The following is a 21125-nucleotide window of genomic DNA, read 5'->3' as shown; positions in this document are numbered from 1 at the left end:
TGTAAATCCATTCTCCAGAAGGAAAATGTCTGCAATCTCTTTCCTGACCCTCTGTGTCCTCTGGGGTGAATCAGTGCTCTAGGTAGGAAGAAGCTGAAGGCTCTGGAAAATGCTTCTCTGCCTGGGAAAGACTTAATGTTTGAGGTTCCGAACCTCAGGGTGGCTTGCCTGACTCTAATTCACTCTATTTCCCTTCTTCTCTCTTGCTTGACACAGTGGTCTCCAGAAGTAAAGAATGGACCACTTCTTAACAATGTACACTACTCAGGTAAGGAGAACACTAAAAGCCCAGACTTCGCCATTACACAATATATCCATGTAACACAACTGCCCTTGTACCCCTAAATCCATAAAAATAAAAAATTACCTAAAAAAAAAGAATTGACCATTTTTATCTTCTAATGTGGCTACAAAAGAAAAAGGAAAGAATTTACCACTCTAAAAATCTGCAAACAACCTAAATGCCCAACTGTGGGGAGGAGAGGGGGTCAAACCAAATACACTCCACCCATCAGGTTCCTTCACCTATTCTGTAAATATTGAGCACCTGTTGTGTGCCAGTGATTATCTCTGGGTATAGCGGTTTTCAGGCCACTTTTTTCCTTCTTCAGAATTTTTCCAGTTTTCCAAATTTTCTAAAATGAGCATGTATCACTTTTATTATCCGAAAAAAAAACTGATGTTCATTCAGTAAGGACAAAACCAACCAAAGAAACTGACTTTCTGAGAGTGGTATAGCAGCATGCTCCAGTTATCTAGTGCTGCCTAACAAATCACCCCAAACTTAGTGGCATCAAGGAACAACATCCATTCATCACAATTCTCTCTCCTGCTTCTGGGGATTGGCTGGGCTCAGCAGGGTGCCTCTTCCTTGAGGTCTTTACTGCAGTTGCAGTCAGATGGTGGCTGGTGCTGGAGTCAATGAGGAGCTTGCTCACGTGTCTGGCATTTGATGCTGGCTACTGACTGGGAGCTCAGCTGAGCTACAACACCAGCAAGTGGCCTCCCCGTGTGGCCCAGGCTTCCTCACAGCATCGATGGCTGCGTTCCAAGGGTTAGTGTCCCAAGAAAGAGAACCAGGGGGATGCTATATTGCCTTCTCTCCTGGTCCCAGATATCACACAGCGTCACCTCCACCACAGCCTATTATTAGAAACAAGTCAACCATATTCAAGGGGAGAAAACTTAGACTCCACCTTTTGAGTGGACTGCTAATAAACTTGCGGACATCTTTTAAAAGGACTGCACAGTGCTTTCCTGAACCAAAGTTCCCAAGCACCCCAGTGATACTCTAACACCAACCAGTCATCCTACCCATTGGCCCCTCAGTCCCCATTTTCTGCATCTTCTCAGCACTGAACTCCACCTTAGACCCTCTGCTCTCAGCAGAAGGCCTTGTCTCCTCATAAAAGGTAAACCAAGACAGCAGATCTCCCCCACAGATGCCCTTGGTGCTGAACTTGAACCTCGTTTCCATATTGAATCCTCCATTGAGTCAAGACAACTTGCCTCCTCCATGACCTCACCCAACGTGTTCTCATCCTTCCTCTTCCCTTCCTTCACATTCTTGGAGTGTGCTAGGTTTCTTCCTCTTAAGTAAACCCATCCCTTAAGCCTGGGGTAGGGAGATCACTCAGAAGGATTCCGTAATAAGCCAGCCAAGGTCAGATCAGGGCAGGAGGCAAAAAGGAAGGGGAAGGCCAAAAGAAAACTCATTTTTGGAGTAGAAGAGTCATCCTCCAGAGGTGATGATATCAGAGATAAGGAGGTTTGAACACGACTTTGAGTTTCCAGCTTCTGTGTCCCACGAACCCTTGCCTGGGATCTTTCTTACTAGGTTTGAGAGACAGCTCCCTCTGTCCCCTTAATGGCCATGTATCCTGTTGGGAAGAGGCTGAGGAGAAGCTGCTTCTAGAGATCCACAGAGACAGGAGGCGGGCGGGAGTGGAGGCCTGGGTCTGTGAGTCCCTGAGGCAGGACCTGGTCCCAGAGCTGCCCAGGATTCCGCTGCTCTCCCTTTAACCTGGAAGCCCCTCCAGGATGTCCCCAAAACGTCCCTTCCACTTAAAAAAAAAAATGCATCGCAGGCCAAGTGCGGTGTCTCGTTCCTGTAATCACAGCGCTTTGGGAGGCCGAGGCAGGCAGATCACCTGAGGTCAGGAGTTTGAGACCAGCCTGGCCAACATGGCGAAAACTTGTCTACTAAAAACACAAAAATTAGCTGGACGTGGTGGTGCATGCCTGTAATCCCAGCTACTTGGGAGACTGAGGCAGGAGGATCACTTGAACCTGGGAGGAGGAGGTTGTAGTGAGCCGAGATTGCACCATTGCACTCCAGCCTGGGCAACAGAGCAAGACTCTGTCTCAAAAAAACAACAAGAAAAAAAAATGCACTGCAATAAAACATACACAATATAAAATAAAATTTACCTTTTTTCTCAATAGAGAGAATTTAATATAGGGACTAGTTAAACAGAGCAGCAAATGGCCATGGCAAACAATCCAAAAGGCAAATCAAAAGTGAATATTGAGCTCACACAAAGAGTTACTACAGGGAGCAGCTGCCACTCCTGCAGGTGCATGGGCAGCGGGGAGAGGTCAGGGTCATCAGAACCCAGAAGCCTGGATCTGGGGAGGGGCTCTGCCTGGCGGCTGCTGGTGCCTCTGATCTATTAGAGGTGGGTTCTGGGAGTGTGAGAAGTGAGAACAAATAAAATTAGAACCAGCTGCAACTGTGAAATTGACGATGCTAGCCATCTTCAAGTGTGCAGTTTAGTGACATTCATGTCACTGTACAACCGTCACCACCACCCATCCAGAGCGCTTTTACCTTCCCGAACTGAAACTCTACCCATTAAACAATAACTCCCCACTCCCTTCTCCCTCGGCCTCCCGCTAACCTCTGTTCTACTTTCTGTTTCTATGACTTTGACTTTATAAGTGGAGTCATACAGTGTTTGTCCTTTGTGTCTGGCTTATTTCACTTTGTGTAACACCTTTAAGGTTCACCCATGTTGTAGGATGTATCAGAACTTCCTTCCTTTTGAAGGCTGAATGATATTCCATTATGTGGATAGACCACACTTTGTTCATGCATTCCTTCCTCCATTGATGGACATGTGGGTTTCTTCCAGCTTTTGGCGGCTGTGAATAATGCTGCTACGAACATGGGTGTGCAAACATGTGTTTGAGTCTCTGCTTGCAATGCTTTGGGGTATGTACCCAGGAGTGGAATTGCTGGACTGTGTGGTAATTCTATGTTATTTGAGGAACCCCCATGCCGTCTTCCCTAGCAAATCCCCTTTTCTCACTTTATGAAATGAGCCTCGTTTCTCAGCCTCCTCCTCACTCAGTCTCCCTTCTGCTCAACTCATGAGACTTTTTGACAGAACGGTCCACACTGACAGGCTTCACAGACACATGTCCCTTTTTGAGCTGTCTTCTGCCCTCCCCACGCACCGAAACTGCTCTGGGCACCCCAGAGGGCACCCCCAGAGGTTGATAGAACAGCCTCTCCTCAGACCTCAGCCTCCTGGGCCTTCCCTCGCCCCTGACATCCAGACACTCCCCTCCTCCTCTCCGCTTGCCTGCAGGGCCACCTGGCTCCCCGCCCCCTCCAGGGTTCCTCTGCACCTTCCAGGGCCTTTTCTGCTAGTTCCTTTCGCCCACTGCCCTTCATCATCATGTGCCCCGGAGTCAACCTCAGAGCCCTTTTCTCTTCCCACATGCACTCTGCAAGAACCTCATCCACCCCTCGGGCACTGAGCAGAGGTAGACAACCCCCAGCTCTGTCCTTCCCGACCCCTGCCCACTTGATTCTGAGCTCTGCACCCTCAGCCACCAGTGGCCTTTCCACATGCACTTGTTGCAAATGACCAGCCTGGCTGAGGGCCCTGGGGGCCGGGACATGACACCCTTCTCTCAGCTCTCATCACAGTCTGTGAGGTAAGCACTTACCTTCCATCTGTTTTGTTTTTGTTTTTGCTTACTTCTTCTTCTTCTTATTATTATTATTACTATTATTATTATTATTTTGAGACGGAGTCTTGCTCTGTCGCCCAGGCTGGAGTGCAGTGGTACTATCTCAGCTCACTGCAACATCCACCTCCTGGATTCAAGCCATTCCCCTGCCTCAGCCTCCTGAGTAGCTGGGATTACAGGTGCCCACCACCACATCTGGCTAATTTTTGTATTTTTAGTAGAGACGGGGTTTCACCATGTTAGCTAGGCTAGTCTCGAACTCCTGACCTCAAGTGATCTTCTCGACTTAGCCTCCCAAACTGCTGGGATTACAGGCATGAGCCACTGCACCTGGCCTGCTTACTTATTAATTGATTTATTTAAATGAGATAGCACATGAATCCATTCTCATTGTAAAAAGGCATACGTTAGGCCTGTAGAGTTCTAAAGAAAATCCTCCTTCTCCCACGCCCCCACCAGCTACTGCCTCCTTAGAGACAGCACTGCTAATGTCAAGTGGGTTATATTGTCCTATTGTCCATTTTACACACTTACACACGCATATACCCATATGAAAACATATTGCTTTGTTGTAAATGTGGATGATCTTACATGAATGGCTTCATTCTTGAAGTCGGGTTCTGGTGTCCTTTGTTCCCAGAGCGGTGTGTCCTGGAGGACTCATCACGGCTGCACAGACGGTCTTCTCAGGCTTCCTCACGCTGCCTTGTACCCCACAGCATGGATGTCTCAGAAAGTACACAGGGGGCCAGGAGCGGTGACTCACGCCTGTAATCCCAGCACTTTGGGAGGCTAAGGTGGGCAGATCACTTGAGGCTAGGAGTTTGAGACCAGCCTGGCCAACATGGTGAAACCCCATCTCCACTTTCTTTTTTTTTTTTTTTTTTTTTTTTTGAGGTGGAGTCTCTCTCTGTCGCCCAGGCTGGAGTGCAGTGGCACGATCTCAGCTCACTGCAAGCTCCACCTCCCAGGTTCACGCCATTCTCCTGCCTCAGCCTCTGGAGTAGCTGGGACTACAGGCGCCCGCCACCATGCCCAGATAAATTTTTGTATTTTTAGTGGAGAGGGGGTTTCACCGTGTTAGCCAGGATGGTCTCCATCTCCTGACCTCATGATCCGCCCACCTCGGCCTCCCAAAGTGCTGGGATTACAGGCGTGAGCCACTGCGCCTGGCCACCCCATCTCCACTTTTAAAAATACAAAAATTAGCCAGGCGTGGTGGTGCATGCCTGTAATCCCAGCTATTTGAGAGGCTGAGGCACGAGAATCGCTTGAACCCAGGAGGCAGAGGCTGCAGTGAGCTGAGATCGCACCACTGCACTCCAGCCTGGGTGACACAGTGAGACCCTGTCTCAAAAAAATAAATAAATAAATAAAGTATGGAAGGGCTCCCCAATGTCCCCAGTTAGTGGACATCTAGGCTGTGTCCAGTGTTTTGCTAGCACACTATTGCACATGCTTCTTCTGGCACACGTGCAGATATTTCTTTGGACAGATGCCTAAAAGTGGAATTCCTTGGTAAAAAGAATGCACATTGTATATCTCAAATAGTTATTGCCAAACTGTCCTTCTTAGAAACGATAGCAGTTCATCCTCACCTAGAGGAGAAGGAAGGTGGCAAGTGGCACTCACTAGCTGAAGAATCACTGTGACAGCTTGCAAACATTTTTACCCCAAATTCACCACTTGAATGGGAAAGTCCCTGTGAGGAATTTGCACATGGTGTACCAGCAGACACTGAAGCTGTGCAGGAGCCTGGGCAGGAGGAGGCGGGGTGTGTGGCTGTGCCTCGAGTCTTCAGGGTCACTGTTCATGCTCATGCTGTTTAAACCTGTTAGGCACTATCATGTTCAACACCCCATGCAATGAAGTGAACATGTCTTCTTAACAAGTAGAGCAGGCCGGGCATGGTGGCTCACACCTGTAATCCCAGCACTTTGGGAGGCCAAGGCGGGTGGATCACGAGATCAGGAGTTCAAGACCAGCCCGGCCAAGATGGTCAAACCCCACCTCTACTAAAACTACAATAAAAAATTAGCTGGGCATGGTGGCGGGCGTCTGTAATCCCAGCTACTTGGGAGGCTGAGGCAGGAGAAATCGCTTGAACCTGGGAGACAGAGGTTGTGGTGTGCCGAGATCACGCTATTGCACTCCAGCCCGGGACACAAGAGCGAAACTCCATCTCAAAGAAAAAGAAGAAGAAGAAGTAGAACAGCTTCTGAAGAAAGTGTATCTCCTCAGAAACCTAGGAGAGAAGTTGAAAGTGACAAAGAGTAATAAATCAATACAAAACAAATATGGAAGAAAAATGTCATTTGTACTTATGACCATATGATATTAATTTTTGTTTGTTTGTTTTCATTTTTGTAGTGATGGGGTCTTGCAATGTTTCCCAGGCTGGTGTCAAACTCCTGGGCTCAAGCAATCCTCCCACCTCAGCCTCCCAAAGTGCTGAGATCATAGATAGGTGTGAGCCACCATGCCCGGGCAATATTGTATATTATTTTTACTGAACACAAACATACCATTATATACATGAAACAGTTGTTCAAATGATTTCTATTTTGTGGAGGTTTTTGATGAGTTGTGCATCTAGATGTTTAAGACTGCACTGTGATATTTGGGGGAAATGGGTTGGAATTTCTGGATGAAGAGGAAATTTATTTAAAACCCATTTAAATAAAGGATTGCATAGCCTCTGGCTCTCAGAAAATTCACTGTCCTGCAAGTTTCAGGATTTGGATAAGGAGAGATGCTTGTTCCCATTTACCCACACCTTTGGCAACACTGAATAATTATCAGTCATTTTCATCGTTGCCACCCTGGTGGGCAAGAACTGCCCTCTCATTGTTTCAGTCTCCCGTCGGGGATTTTGAGTTGCCGTAGGGCATCCTTTCATCCTTCATTGACTGTTTCTATTTCCTGACTCCCAAAAACTGGGTACCTTTGGGGCTTCCCAGTCAACAGATCATCCTGCCTTGAACAGAGTGAGACCCAGCCTCTGGTCTGTGCCCCAACTCCCAGTAATCCCTGCCCACCAGGGCTTCCCAGACCTCAACAGCCTCTCTGACAAGCACCCTGCAGAACTTGCCAAGGGCACAGGAGCCCATTAAGACAGGGGTCCCCAACCCCTGACCTCAAATCAGTACCAATTCATGGCCTGTTTAGGAACTGGGTGGCCCTGCAGGAGGTGAGCTGCCAGTGAGCATTACCGCCTGAGTTCTACCCACTGTCAGATCAGCAGCGGCATTAGATTCTCATAGGAGCGAGAACCCTATTGTGAATTGCACGTGCAAGAGACCTAGGTTGTATGCTCTTTATGAGAATCTAACTAATGCCTGATGTTACATCCCGAAACTATCCCCACCCCCACCACCGTCCATGGAAAAACTGTCTGCCAAAATGGTTGGGGACCACTGCACTAAGAGAAGCAGGCTGGTCTGAGCATCCTCTGGAAGAAGAGTCTAGCACAGAGGGTGATATTTAAAAGGCACAGAGTCGTTGAGGCGATGAAAATGTTGACTGTGGTGATGGTCGCCAACTCTGTGAATATACTAAAAACCATTGAATCGAACACCTTACATGGGTGAATTGTATGGTATGTGAATTTTATCTCCATAAAGCTGTTAATAAGAAAAAGAAAATTATGGCCAGGCGCGGTGGCTCACGCCTGTGAAGAAAATTATGGCCAGGCGCTGTGGTTCACGCCTGTGATCCCAGCACTTTGGGAGGCTGAGGCGAGTAGATCACGAGGTCAGGAGATTGAGACCATCCTGGCTAACAGGGTGAAACCCTGTCGGTCTCTACTAAAAATACAAAAAATTAGCCGGGCGTGGTGGCAGGCACTTGTAATCCCAGCTACTCAGGAGGCTGAGGCAGGAGAATCTCTTGAACCCAGGAGGCGGAGCTTGCAGTGAGTCGAGATCACACCACTGCACTCCAGCCTGGGTGACAGAGCAAGATTCCATCTCAAAAAAAAAAGAATGTGGCAGCTCTGTGGAAACGGAAATGGAGGATCACCAAGATACATTGATGACAGGGCAAGACTGTGTGCACAGGAATCTTCCATTTGGATAATTTTATGTTCACACATGTATACACATATATACATATAAACTCACAGATACTTGAATACAGGGGCAAAGTATTTAACAGTTGGTAGAGAAGGGCGCCACCTGTTAGCACAGAGACTGGCAGGTGTGCCGCATCGCTGCATCCCACCCGAATGCTAAGCCGGAGCATGCTTTTGTGGATATAAAAGAACATGTTTAGAAGGAGATATAAGAAGCTCATGGCAGTGCTTGTGTGTTAATTTAAAGCTTTTGATGGAAAAGGAGATTAGCTAACCCAACGAATACTCAACTCTTACAACTCAACAATAAGAAACCAAACAACCTGAGATACCATCTCACACCAGTTAGAATGGCGATCATTAAAAAGTCAGGTGCTGGAGAGGATGTGGAGAAATAGGAACACTTTTACACAGTTGGTGGGACTGTAAACTAGTTCAACCATTGTGGAAGACAGTGTGGCAATTCCTCAAGGATCTAGAACTAGAAATACCATTTGACCCAGCCATCCCATTACTGGGTATATACCCAAAGGACTATAAATCATGCTGCTATAAAGACACATGCACATGTATGTTTATTGTGGCACTGTTCACAATAGCAAAGACTTGGAACCAACCCAAATGTCCATCAACGATAGACTGGATTAAGAAAATGTGGCACATATACACCATGGAATACTATGCAGCCATAAAAAAGGATGAGTTCATGTCCTTTGTAGGGACATGGATGAAGCTGGAAACCATCATTCTCAGCAAACTATTGCAAGAACAAAAAACCAAACACCACATGTTCTCACTCACAGGTGGGAATTGAACAATGAGAACACATGGACACAGGAAGGGGAACATCACACACCGGGGCCTGTTGTGGGGTGGGGGAAGGAGGAAGGGAAAGCATTAGGAGATATACCTAATGTAAATGATGAGTTAATGGGTGCAGCACACCAACACGGCACATGTATACATATGTAACAAACCTGCACGTTGTGCACATGTACCCTAGAACTTAAAGTATAATAAAAAATAAAAATAAAAAAAAGAAACCAAACAATCTAATTAAAAAATGGTCAAAATATTTGAAAAGGGGCAGGCGCATTGGCTCATGCCTATAATCCCAGCACTTTGACAGGCCGAGGCGGGTGGATCACTTGAGGTCGGGAGTTCAAGATCAGCCTGGCCAACATGGCGAAACCCTGTCTCTACTGAAAATACAAAAATTAGCCTGGCATGGTGGCGCACACCTGTAATCCCAGCTACTAGGGAGGCTAAGGCAGGAGAGTCGCTTGAACCCAGGAGGTGGAGGTTGCCGTGAGCCGAAATAGCACCGCTGCACTCCAGCCTGGGTGACAGAGCAAGACTCCATTTCAAAAAAAAAAAAATTTTGAAAAGACATTATTATCTTAGTCCACTCAAGCTGAGATAACAAAATACCATAAACTGGGTGGCTTACAAACAACAGAAATATATTTCTCACAGTCCTGGAGGCTGGGATGTCCAAGAGCGAGATACTGACAGATTCACTGTCCAGCGAGGGCCAACTTCCTGGTTCCTAGATGACACCTTCTTGCTGTGTCCTTGCATGGTGGAAGGGGTCGGGGGTCTCCCTGGGGCCTCTTTGGGCCTCTTTTATAAGGGCACTAATCCCATTCATGAGGGCTCCACCCTCGTGACCCAATCACCTCCCAAAGGCCCCACCTTCTACTACCCTCACCTTGGGGTTAGGATCTCAACATATTAATTGGGGCAGGGAGAGAAAATCACAAATATTCAGACCATAAAAAGACACTTCATCAAAGAAGATATGTGGCCAGTAAATAAGCACATAACATCATTATCATTAGGAAATGCAAACTAAAGCCACAATAAAGACTACAACACACCCACCAGAAGCACTAATTTATTTATTTATTTATTTTTTGAGACAGAGTCTCACTCAATTGCCTAGGATGGAGTGCAGTGGTGTGATCTCGGCTCACTGCAACAACCTCTGTTTCCTGGGTTCAAGTGATTCTCCTGCCTCAGCCTCCCAAGTAGCTGGGATCACAGGCATGTGCCACCACGCCTGGCTAACTTTTGTATTTTTAGTAGAGACGGGGTTTCACCATGTTAGCTAGGCTGGTCTCAAACTCCTGGCCTCAAGTGATCTGCCTGCCTCGGCCTCCCAAAGTGCTGGGATTACAGGCATGAGCCACCATGCCTGACCGCACTATGACTCCCTATTATCTTTTGGGGGAGGAATTTGTTTTGGTTAAATATATTTCTTAGTTTTTCCACAATGAACATATATTGCTTTTGTAAAACAAAAGGTATCTGAAACGGGTCTCAATCAATTTAAAGGTTTATTTTGCCAAAGTTAAGGACATATCTGGAAGATAAAAACACAGAATCACAGAAACAGTCCGTGGTCTGTGCCTTTCTCTGAGGATGATTTTGAGGGCTTCAGTATTTAAAGAGGAAAAGCTGGCTGGAAGGGAAAGAGGGAGGGTGTATGGTCATCCACAGGTTGCAAGGGAGAAGGAGCAGGTAGGGGGATGGTCAATTATGAATTATCTGGTGCTCAGTAAATTAGCACTTTACATAAGGGTAAGGTGAACATAGAGTAGCCACCTGTGGAGATATTTAACTTTTTATCTGTAGCTATCTGCTTAGGAACCAGAGGAAAGGCAATTTCTTGCACTACTCAACTTTCAGCTTAATTTTTTTTTCTTTCGGCTTAGTGAATTGGAATTACAATTCACTATGGGGTCTCAATATACCCTCTCGTGTATCTGTCTGACTTCAGGTCAATCTCTGACAAGCTGTTGGCTCTGCAAGGCAGGTGGGATCTTACTCTTCTGTCCACAGGATGCAGCAGAGTGTAGCTTTAGCACACACTCAATAAGATATGGGAATGGATGGGAGGACGAGGTCCCTCAGAATGGCAGCAGGAGTTTGCAGAGTCTGACAGATCACACCCTCTTGGTCCTTTAATCCATTGCTTCTGAAGCCTGTTCAGGTGGCTGTGGAGAATGCCACGGAAAAGCCATCTCTTGCAAACCAAGAATGACTTTCTTAAAAATTGTGAAATTTCTGCCAGGAGCACTCTTGTTCTTTGTGCCATTCAGGGTATCAGATTAAAACAGATTCACCATTTGCTCCTTCTTCCATCATATTCATTTGGTATTCTATGAATTCATTTTATCTAGGGGTACTCTTTGCCAGCAAACGAGATTGCAGGGGAAGGAGGGGAAGAGCAAAGATTTAAGAATAAGAAAAAAGAACATTGCACATTAAGCTAATTCTACCCATTAACTTTTTTTCCCATGGATTGGGAAAGATGGACAACTGCCCGGGCCTGCCCTGCCCCTCTCAGTCCTTTGCCATTTGGGAAACTGTGCTCCGTCCTTGGGTCCTGATTTCTTGCCTACCCCAGCATCCTCTTCTTCTTAGCCTAAGCGCTGTTTTCCTAAAGTTAAGCCCCAGACAGAAAGGGGTAGTAGGCCGTTTTGCTTTTGTTTGGGAGAGAATGCGGCAGCCAGCAGGGTCACTGTGTGAGAGGCACTGCGTGAGCTCCTGGCGTGTGTCTTGTCCTTTGATCATCCCAGTACCGCTAAGAGGTCAGAACTGTTGTGGAGGAGGCGATCCATTGCTGAGGGCATATGGCCAAGAAGAGTACAACTAGAATTCAGGTCTCTGCCACCAAAGGCCACAGTTTTGACTGAGGCACTGTGGCCCATTAAAGATGCAAGTTGACCAACACTATGAGCCCTGAGGTTTCTGGTGTGTAGCAGCCTGGGCCTGCTGTTGGGGACTGAAGGGACATTGGGGTGATAACACCCACCCCTCCCCTCACCCCCAGGCTGAGCCCTTCATTCCTGACAACAGGGCTGAGACTCCTGTCTGCTATCTCTTAGATTAGCCCACAGCTATTTTTATTCTGCTCTTGCTTAGGGAAGAAACACAGCTTGGGCAAACCCTCCAGCAGGGCCCCAGGGAGGACCACCATTAGCCAAGGAAGAACACAAAGCTTGCTTCACTATTTTTTTCAGCCACCTACATACACTAACACAATGTATTGATGCCTTCTTTTCAGAACAAGGTTGACACGAATCTGTCAAAATAAAGCGAATGCTCATCTCCTGGTTTGGTGGGAAAGAGGTTTCAAGGAGATGGGCTGGATGAAGGGAAAAGAGACCCAAGAAGGAGAAAATAGGAAGCGTGCTAGGGAAGCTGGGAAGCCGGGAAGGCCCAGGCTGTGGAGTGGGGAGCGATCAGGAACGTGGGGCGGATGAGGAGCACCAGCCACAGGGCAGTGGAGCTGATCAGGGTCTGGAGCTCACCTGGGAGGCCTGCATTGCACATTTAACTTTTGAATTATGACTGAGCATCCTGTAGATATGGTCAAAGTGTAGGAACATGGATGACCTTTCCTTTGATACAAAGGGAACAAGATCTGAGCATTTAAGCCTGAATAGGAGAGGAGTTGCCAGAGAGGTAAGAGGGAAGCCGAGAGTGTGACACCACATAGCCGGGGAGCTTTCTGGAAGAACCAATGCCCAACAGGGCCAACGATTGTGAGAGGTAAGAAAAGGGTAGGTAGGGACAGGAGATGGCCTCCAGGTTGGCAGCCTGAGGTCACTGAGCCCCTACACTCACCTCTTGCCACGCAGCCTTGCTTGCCCTCCTCGGATGTGCCAGTGTGCCCCTGCCCAGCCTTTGCTCCAGCTGCTCCCTCTGTGCAGAACCCCCTCCTCTCGACTGTCCCCAGGACGCACCTCCCCTGCCTCAAGTCTTTGCTCAAATCCTACCCCAGTGAGACCAACCTTGACCATCTCCTTAACACTGCAAACCTGCTCCCACCTCTCCATCCAGATCGCCATCGATAAGCTCCACTCTTCCCAAACCGCTTATTTCATGTATTAACTGTTTATCATCTGCCCAACACCCCTACACACCAGAAGGTCCGTGACAACAGAGAATCTTCGTTTTGTTCACTGTGTGGCTCTAACACAAGTACCTGGTACACAGTAGGTGCTCAGGAAATACTTCTTGAATGAAAGATCTCTTGATGATTGCTCTATACCTTTCATTCCTTGACTGTCAGCTAATCAAAATGTAACAGATGAGCCGGGCACAATGGCTCATTCCTGTAATCCCAGCACTTTGGGAGGCTGAGGTGGAAGGATTGCTTGAGCCCAGGAGTTTGAGACCAGCCTGGGCAACAAAGTGAGACTTCATCTCTATAAAAAATAAACAAAATTTAGCCAGGCGTGGTGGTGCACACCTGTAGTCCCAGCTACTCGGGAGGCTGAGGTGGGAGGATCGCTTGAGCCTAGGAGGCAGAGGTTGCAGTGAGCCATTGTCGCACCACTGCACTCCAGCCTGGGCAAAAGAGCAAGACCCTGTCTAAAAAAAAAAAAAGGTAGCATCTGAGCTTGCATTACCATTTAACAGTGAAAATTAAGGCCACTTAGGAAACATATCCAAAAACAAAATACAGGTAAGCTTCATACATTTATGTTTTAAAACAATCTGGCCAGGCGCAGTGGCTCACGCCTGTAATCCCAGCACTTTGGGAGGCCAAGGCAGGCAGGTCACGAGGTCAGGAGTTCAAGACCAGCCTGGCCAAGATGGTGAAACACAGTCTCTACTAAAAATAAAAAAAAAAATTAGCCGGGCGTGGTGGCAGGTGCCTGTAATCCCAGCTACTCAGGAGGCTGAGGCAGAGAATTGCTTGAACCCGGGAGGCAGAGGTTGCAGCAAGCCAAGATTGCGCCATTGCACTCCAGCCTGAGTGACAGACCGAGACTCCATCTCAAAAAAAAAAAAAATCTGATACCTACATATATATACTGCATATACACATGCAGTACATATATACGTATATATGCAGTGTGTGTGTGTGTGTGTGTATATATATATATATATATATCCATAAGAGCATTTCAGATGGACCGATGAAGATTACCACACCCACTGCAAGACGGCAGAGCAAATGTGGACACTGCCCTCTCATGGTTGAGCGTGGAGAGGGCCGCATTCTGCTTTGGGGAAGGATTAACCCTGGTGGCTGGTGGAGGTTGCAAGATGTCGCTATCAATGACATTTCAAAATGGGTCACATTCGACTCTATTTTCAAGAGGAGGCAAGTAAAAGAGAAATAAAGTGTCAAAGGGAGCAATTTTAGGGCATACAGAGCCCACGCGATTCCATATTGTGAGGAGGATGTTGACAATTAGTGGGAAGCAATAAAGAAAAATGTTAAGACAAGAAAATCCTAACTTGATAACATCCATCTGCTGCACTTACAGCTGGAATCTGAGTGGGAATTTCCCATCTGTGCTTTATTCTCAGCTTTAATTTGACTATAAATAAGACACATGTGTGCACAATCTGCACTGAGTGTCTTTTGGGGCCAGGAATTGTTTAAGGATGATATACAGCCTACAAAATGTGTGTGTGTGTGTGTGTGTGTGTGTACACAAAGTGTGGATCTATACTTAGATCCACACTTTAACTTGGAATCCACTCATTAAGCTGGTCTGAGATGTGTAGCTGGTTTTTTATAACTTGGTCCCATGATGATCTGCCACTTTGTAACTGAGGCCTTAACTCTCGACATCCTCTGCTCAAACACCTCTAACAGAATGCTGGTGCCTGGCCCAGCTTTTCCTGAAGCAACGCTGCTTTCGGCTGCAGGAAACCTCAGTGCCCAGGGCCCTAGGGGTGGCAGTATTTGGAAAGGCCATGGCAGGCCTGGTCTGAAGACAGCTAGCTACACTTGCTGCTTCATATTCTCTTTGGATTCTCAAGTTGACTCTATGAGGACCCATATGGATTATCACCTCCATTTTACAGATGGGAAAACTGAGGCTTAGCAACATCAGGTAACTTGCCAATGGTCCTGTGGTCCATTAGCAGTGGAGCCAAATCTCAAAACCAAGTGTCTGAGCCAAGGGTCAAAGTCCATGTTCTTCCCACTTTCCCTTCAGCCTCCACACTGCCCCTCCCAGGTCCTCTGGGGCTATAAATAGTGGGGGAGGCTGGGTTTCAAGCTTGAGGTCAGCCAGGCCTGTAGCACAAAAGACACAGCACCTCTAGGGCTGGCGTAGCCTGGGCCCTCTCCCTCTGGCCTGGACAGAACTCAGGCTCACACAGTCTCAGCTTCTCACTAGCTTCCCCCTCCTTGGTTATACTTAGCTCCGGACATCAGAGAGAAAGGCATGTGCCAGCCCAAATCACTGCACACCCCCAGGCCTGGCCAGGCTGCTGTGGTAGAGAATGGCATCTCAGCCTTTTCAGATGTTAGTGTGAGCCACTTCCAACAAGGGCTGTTTTCTGTTCTGTTTCTGTTGTTGTTTTTTTTTTTAAATACAGACAGGGTCTTGCTATGTTGTCCAGCTGGTCTTGAACTCCTGGGCTCAAGTGATCATCCTGCCTCAGCCTCCAAAAACGCTGGGATTAGAGGTATCAGCCACCACACCTGGTTGAACAGGGGCTGTTGGACCCTCCTTCCTGACAGTCTGTGAGATTTTATTTCCGTGTCTCCTTCTGTTCCTCCTTGAGGGAGGAACCATGTCTGGTTTACCAACGTATTTGTCATGTTCAGCAGTGTCTATAACACCTTGTGTATGGCAGCTGTTTAATAGTTCCTTGTTGTTGGGTGGGGACAGAAAGAAAATAATAATAATTCTTTGTTGAATGAATTAATAAATAAATAATCTAAGTTCATGTCCTAAAAATCTGGACATCAAGAAAAGAGGGCCAGGCGTGGTGGCTCACACCTGTAATCCCAGCACTTTGGGAGGCCAAGACGGGTGGATCACCTGAGGTCAGGTGCTCAAGAGCAGCCTGGCCAACATGGAGAAACCCCGTCTCTACTAAAAAAAATGCAAAAATTAGCCGGGTGTGGTGGTGCGTGCCTGTAATCCTAGCTACCTGGGAGGCTGAGGCAAGAGAATCTTTTGAACTCAGGAGGCAGAGGCTGCGGTGAGCCAGGATTGTGCCATTGCACTCCTGCCTGGATGACAGAGCAAGTCTCCATCTCAAAAAAAAAGAAAAAAGAAAAGAGGAACACACATTCCCAGAGAGCTATCTTACAAAATCAAATACATTTTATTCTATTAAATAAAATCAAGTTTATTCAAGGAATAACCAGGAATTTTCATCACCTTTCTTCCTACCTCTTCTCTCTTCCCTCCACCAGATCTGGCATTTAAGGGCACGATGGGAGCGGGAGACAGCAGGGGCATTAGGTCCTGGAGGCTGGACTTTAAGTGCTCCACGCAGCAGCCTCCCATAGTGCACAATGGGGGAAGGAGGCGGTTCATATGCCCCCAGGGCGGCATCCCAATGACAGGCCTGCCTCCCAGGGCTCTGTTCACCCTTTACAAGCCAGCTACTTGCAGAAAAGTGGGGCACTGTGTTCCATCCAATCTGCAGGCCACTGGCGCAAACGGAGGGGTGTGTGGCTCAGCTTAGCAGCCTAGAGCTCAGGAACCAGGACAGATCCTGAAACAGGAGCTGAAAGGGCCAGAACTGGCACCTTTGGGATCTCACAAAAACGGAAAGAGCCGCTTTTTCACAATATAGAGGACCGTAGCAAGAAACAGGGCTAGTGCAAGGAAGATGAGAAGCTTGTCCGTCAGCTCCCGGCGATTGTATTTTGTGATAAGCTTCCGGCCCAGCTGGATGGTCCCCGACATGGACTTAAATTCTTCATTTGCATCCAGGATCGTTCGTGAAGAAGTGACTGAAACAAAAGAGGAAGGAGGCCCAACTCAGAGACTGCAGCTCAAGATCCAAAGACCTCACTCTGCTGGCTGGGGTGCTGATAAAAACCAGCATTCTCAAGTGAGTTCCTCTGAGCTGGAATCAAAGCATGTGGAGACCAGCCAAGGAGCTGACAAGGAAAGGCTCCTCCCCAGGTCCCATCAGCTCCAGAGAGTGAGGGGGAGTTTGTTTGGGAGTCCTTGAACATGAACGTCACCAGGGAGAAGGGCAGAAGAGGCTTGCTCACCCAGCCACCTCCTCAGCTCTCTGAAGCAGATGGACGCTGCTCAGGGAAACCACCAGCCACAAAACCAACCCAGGGATCGTGGGCAGGCACTGTGAGGTCTGTGTTGGGGCAGCAGCCGAACACACCAGAACCTTCCACCTATGAGGTGCGGCCTCCAGGACATCTGCTGGCCAGACCAGCTCTTTGCAGGATCTCAAAATGGCAAGGGTGCGCCGGGCTCTGCCATAAGCCCTCACACATACCAGTCCCTCAGGCCAGGGATACTGGCTGTAGCTTTAAGGAGGTGACACCTAAGAAGAGGCGCACATCCCTTAAGGAATCACTGTCCCCAGAGTCAGATGTATTTCTGAATATGGGTATCTGGGCCTGATGCTGAGGGTAGAAGGTGTACCTGGTGCGGTTCTCCCACAAAACATAGCAAGGCATCATCAGAACAGCCACTGAATAGAACACATTAAGTGAAAAGGGAAAGTGTAAAGGAACCCCTGTGAAATGTTTCCATTTAGGTAAGAAACAGGGAGATAAATGGTATTTCATTTGCTTAAGTTACAAAAGCTTGGAGGATCACAAGATATTTTTTAAGACGCTGGTTACAGTGGTTGCCTCTGGGAAGTGGACCAGAGGGCTGGCAGGTAGGGGTCAGCTGGAGGTCAGAACAGAGAGTGATCTTTTTTGTGTCCCTTTTGTACTCTCCAGAGCTGTGCTGACCAATATGGCAGCCCCTAGACATGCGAGGCTGCTGTGCATATAAAAACGTGGCTAATGCAAATGGAGATGTCAGGAGATGTCTGTGAGTGTCAAACCCACACAACGTTTCTTTTCTTTTTTTTTTTTTTTTGAGGTGCAGTCTCACTCTGTCACCCAGGCTGGAGTTCAGTGGCGTGATCTTGGCTCATCGCAACCTCCACCTCCTGGGTTCAACTGATTCTCCTGCCTCAGCCTCCTCAGTAGCTGGGATTACAGGCATGCGCCACCACGCCCGGCTAATTTTCTTTTTGTATTTTTAGTAGGGACAGGGTTTCACCATGTTGGTCAGGCTGATCTCAAACTCCTGACCTCAAGTGATCTGCCCGCCTTGGCCTCCCAAAGTGCTGGGATTACCGGCGTGAGCCTCACCTGGCCAAAATCCACACAATGTTTCAAAGACTTAATCTGAGAAAAAGGAATGTAAAATATCTCAATAATTTTTAATATTAGTTGTACATTGAAATTAAAGTATTTTACATAATGGGTTAAATAAACATCTTATTAAAATTAATTTCTTATGTTTCTTTTTACTTTTTAAAATGTGCCTACTGGAAAATTTAAAGTTATATACGTGGCTCCTGTTATGTTTCTACTGGCAGTCCTGGGCTAGAGTTTTCTTATCCTTCTCTATGTTGTATGTGTTACCCTTTTACAAAATTAAAAGCTAATAAGTAAATAAGATAAATTATCAGAGGAAACACAGGAGCATTTTGAAAATGACAGATAAAAGGAGAAAAACAAACACAGAACAGGAATCCCTCTCCGCCCACTTTCTCCACACCTGCCTGCTGCGATTTCAAAACCCTGAGATCTTGCTAAGTAAAAACCTAATAGGCCTTTCTTTTTAAACTTTATTATTACGGAGAATTTTGAACCATCACACAGTGGACAGCACAATATCGTGAAATGCCATGTGCCCGCCACCCATAACCAAGAACCACCAAGCTCTGAAATCCTGCTCCCCCTCCCCCGCAACTCCCACTACTCCTGCAATTGTGGAGCAAATTCCAGACACCATATTCCTAATAAGCTTTTGTTTTAAAATTATGGTCCTAGAGGCTTTTAAATCAAGCCGAATTTGTGAGGCATAAGGAATGGGTTAAGAACTGTATTCTCTTTTCTTCAATACCTATCGCTTCTACAAAATGGGCCCCAAGAACACTGGGATCCTCTCAACACCCCAGAAGCCACCAGCATTTGTGTCGCCTTCGCACTGTTAGCGGGGGGTATCCTGTCGCCACACCAGAGCATAAAAGTCCTGGACTCAGAGGCCAAGTTGTCTCCTTGCTCCCTCTCTCTCCAAGGCTTCTCCCACAGCACACACCGAGAGGAAGCCCCTGGCTGGTTCTGAGCCCAAATGTTCAGGTAAGCTGCAAACTCAAGGAGTGACCTTGGGGTCACCTGCTTGCTTTCCTTTTGCTTCTGCCTATTTGGTGCACTGAAAAAAAAGTGGTCCAAAATTATAATTTCTAGGGGTGATCATGGTATTGTAGTTATGAGGTTGCTTCTGCTTTTTCCCCAAAGAGTCCCTTATCTTTTAGAGAGATGTACTATTTATGGACGATGTCTGGGATTTGCTTCAAAATAATCCAGATGGGGGATGGGCTGAGGGTAGAATTGAAATGAGACTGGCTGGGGTAATGGGCTCAGGGCTCAGGGGATTCAGGATACCATGCTTTCTACTTTTGTCCATGTGTCCAATTTTCCAAAAGCGTTTCAAGGAGTAAACGCCCTTTTTCTGTTGTCTTATACTGAAGGATCCCGGAGAGGGCTGATGCTCTTCTCCATCACAGAGGAGACACTGGGAAAACTATTGGAGGAAACCAGATGGTCTCAAGCAGTCTCTCCTGTAGCCTCTGATTCACATCTTTTAAAAAGAACTCATAGGAAAAATAACATTGGGGAGTATAATTGTAAACTGAGGTCCTAGCAGTCCTACCAGCAGCCGATTCGCCAAACATCTCTTGGAGCAATGATTCCCAAACTTGCCTGGCCATATGGGTCCCCAGAGCCCTCAGTGAAAATCAGACTCCAGGCCCCTCACCCAGCCCTGCCAACACCCTCTCTAGGAGAGGGGCTGGGGACCTCTGCTTTTCACATGAACACCTGGGAATGCTCCCCCTGAGGAAACATTGATGGGGTGTGGGGTCTTCTAGTAAACAGAAATACGGGCCGGGCGTGGTGTCTCAAGCCTATAATCCCAGCACTTTGGGAGGCTGAGGCAGGCGGATCACCTGAGGTTGGGAGTTCAAGACTAGCTTGACCAACATGGAGAAACCCCATCTCTACTAAAAATACAAAATTAGCCGGGTGTGGTGGTGCATGCCTGTAATCCCAGCTACTTGGGGGGCTAAGGCAGGATAATTGCTTGAAACCAGGAGGCAGAGGTTGCGGTGAGCTGAGATCACGCCATTGCACTCCAACCTGGGCAACAAGAGCGAAACTCCATCTCAAAAAAAAAAAAAAACAGAGGAATATGAGCAACACATCCCACTCTGGATAAGACCACGGTGTCAAGTCATCTCATGAGGGAGAAGCCACCCAAGTCAGTAAACATCGTGTGGGCTGTAGTGGAGGAGCCCAGAGTGGAGGTGCCGGGGCAAGGGCCCTAGAGCAGTGTCTCTGGGAGAAGCTTCCTACTCCAGGCCCGGCTTTACCTAGAGACTGCATGGCCTCCTCGCTCTGCTGGACCTGCTGGGCCATCATCCTGCTGATCCCCATGAGGCTCTCAGTGATGGTACTGGATGTCTCGGCCAGGCTCTCTTTGGTGGTTTTCCTAAAAGTTCAGAGGAAGAGAAAGGGGAGGAATGTCAACAAAAGCCTCCCTGCAAGAAGGCCCCATATCCAAATGAGATCTCATGTTTTACCTATCCAATTAGTATACATATTTTAAATGATCACATTCAATGCTGGAAAGGGTGTGCTGAGACCCACACCCCTGTGGACTGCTAGTAAGAACATAAACCAGTGCTGCCTTCTGTAAAGCAATTCGCCAATTTAGAAGCCTTGGTAATGTTCATTCCTTTGACTCAATCATCTCATCCCTGGAAATCCCTCCAAAACAAATATCCAAAATGCGGATAAACCCTTATGTTCTAAGACATGCCCTGGTGTATTACTTACACTACTGAAACACCAGAAATGCAAACACACACAGGAGATTGTATTAACATACAATCTACATACTATGTACTGTTAGAATTAGGCTTAAAAACTTTTTTTTTTAAATGAGCAACTTTTGTGCTGAAACAGCTGAATATGAAATTTTATGTATGGTACAATTTTGACTTTGTAAGAAATGTAGAAGTAAAAATGAGGGAGAGAATA

General features: G+C 47.2%; 1 protein-coding gene across 4 annotated transcripts in view; it reads right to left on the bottom strand.

Moving 5' to 3' along the window:
* Positions 1–16124: 16124 nt before the first annotated feature.
* The window catches only part of BNIP1 (BCL2 interacting protein 1), a 23138-nt gene continuing 18137 nt past the window's right edge, over positions 16125–21125 (bottom strand). For 2 of the 4 annotated variants that reach the window (XM_002816207.4, XM_054556252.2), the window contains 2 exons: positions 20456–20574; positions 16125–16784 (listed from right to left, as the gene is read on the bottom strand). In XM_002816207.4, coding sequence (XP_002816253.1) covers positions 16588–16784; positions 20456–20574 — 316 coding nt within the window. In that variant the 3' untranslated portion in view covers positions 16125–16587. Of the gene's footprint in view, positions 16785–18635; positions 20248–20455; positions 20575–21125 lie in introns of those variants that run through there. The other 2 variants (XM_054556251.2, XM_063724405.1) reach the window with 1 other exon arrangement.

Source organism: Pongo abelii, chromosome 4 (assembly GCF_028885655.2).
Source record: "Pongo abelii isolate AG06213 chromosome 4, NHGRI_mPonAbe1-v2.0_pri, whole genome shotgun sequence".
In the NCBI taxonomy this organism is placed as follows: domain Eukaryota; kingdom Metazoa; phylum Chordata; class Mammalia; order Primates; family Hominidae; genus Pongo; species Pongo abelii.
This window is presented reverse-complemented; position numbering and strand designations above follow the sequence as displayed.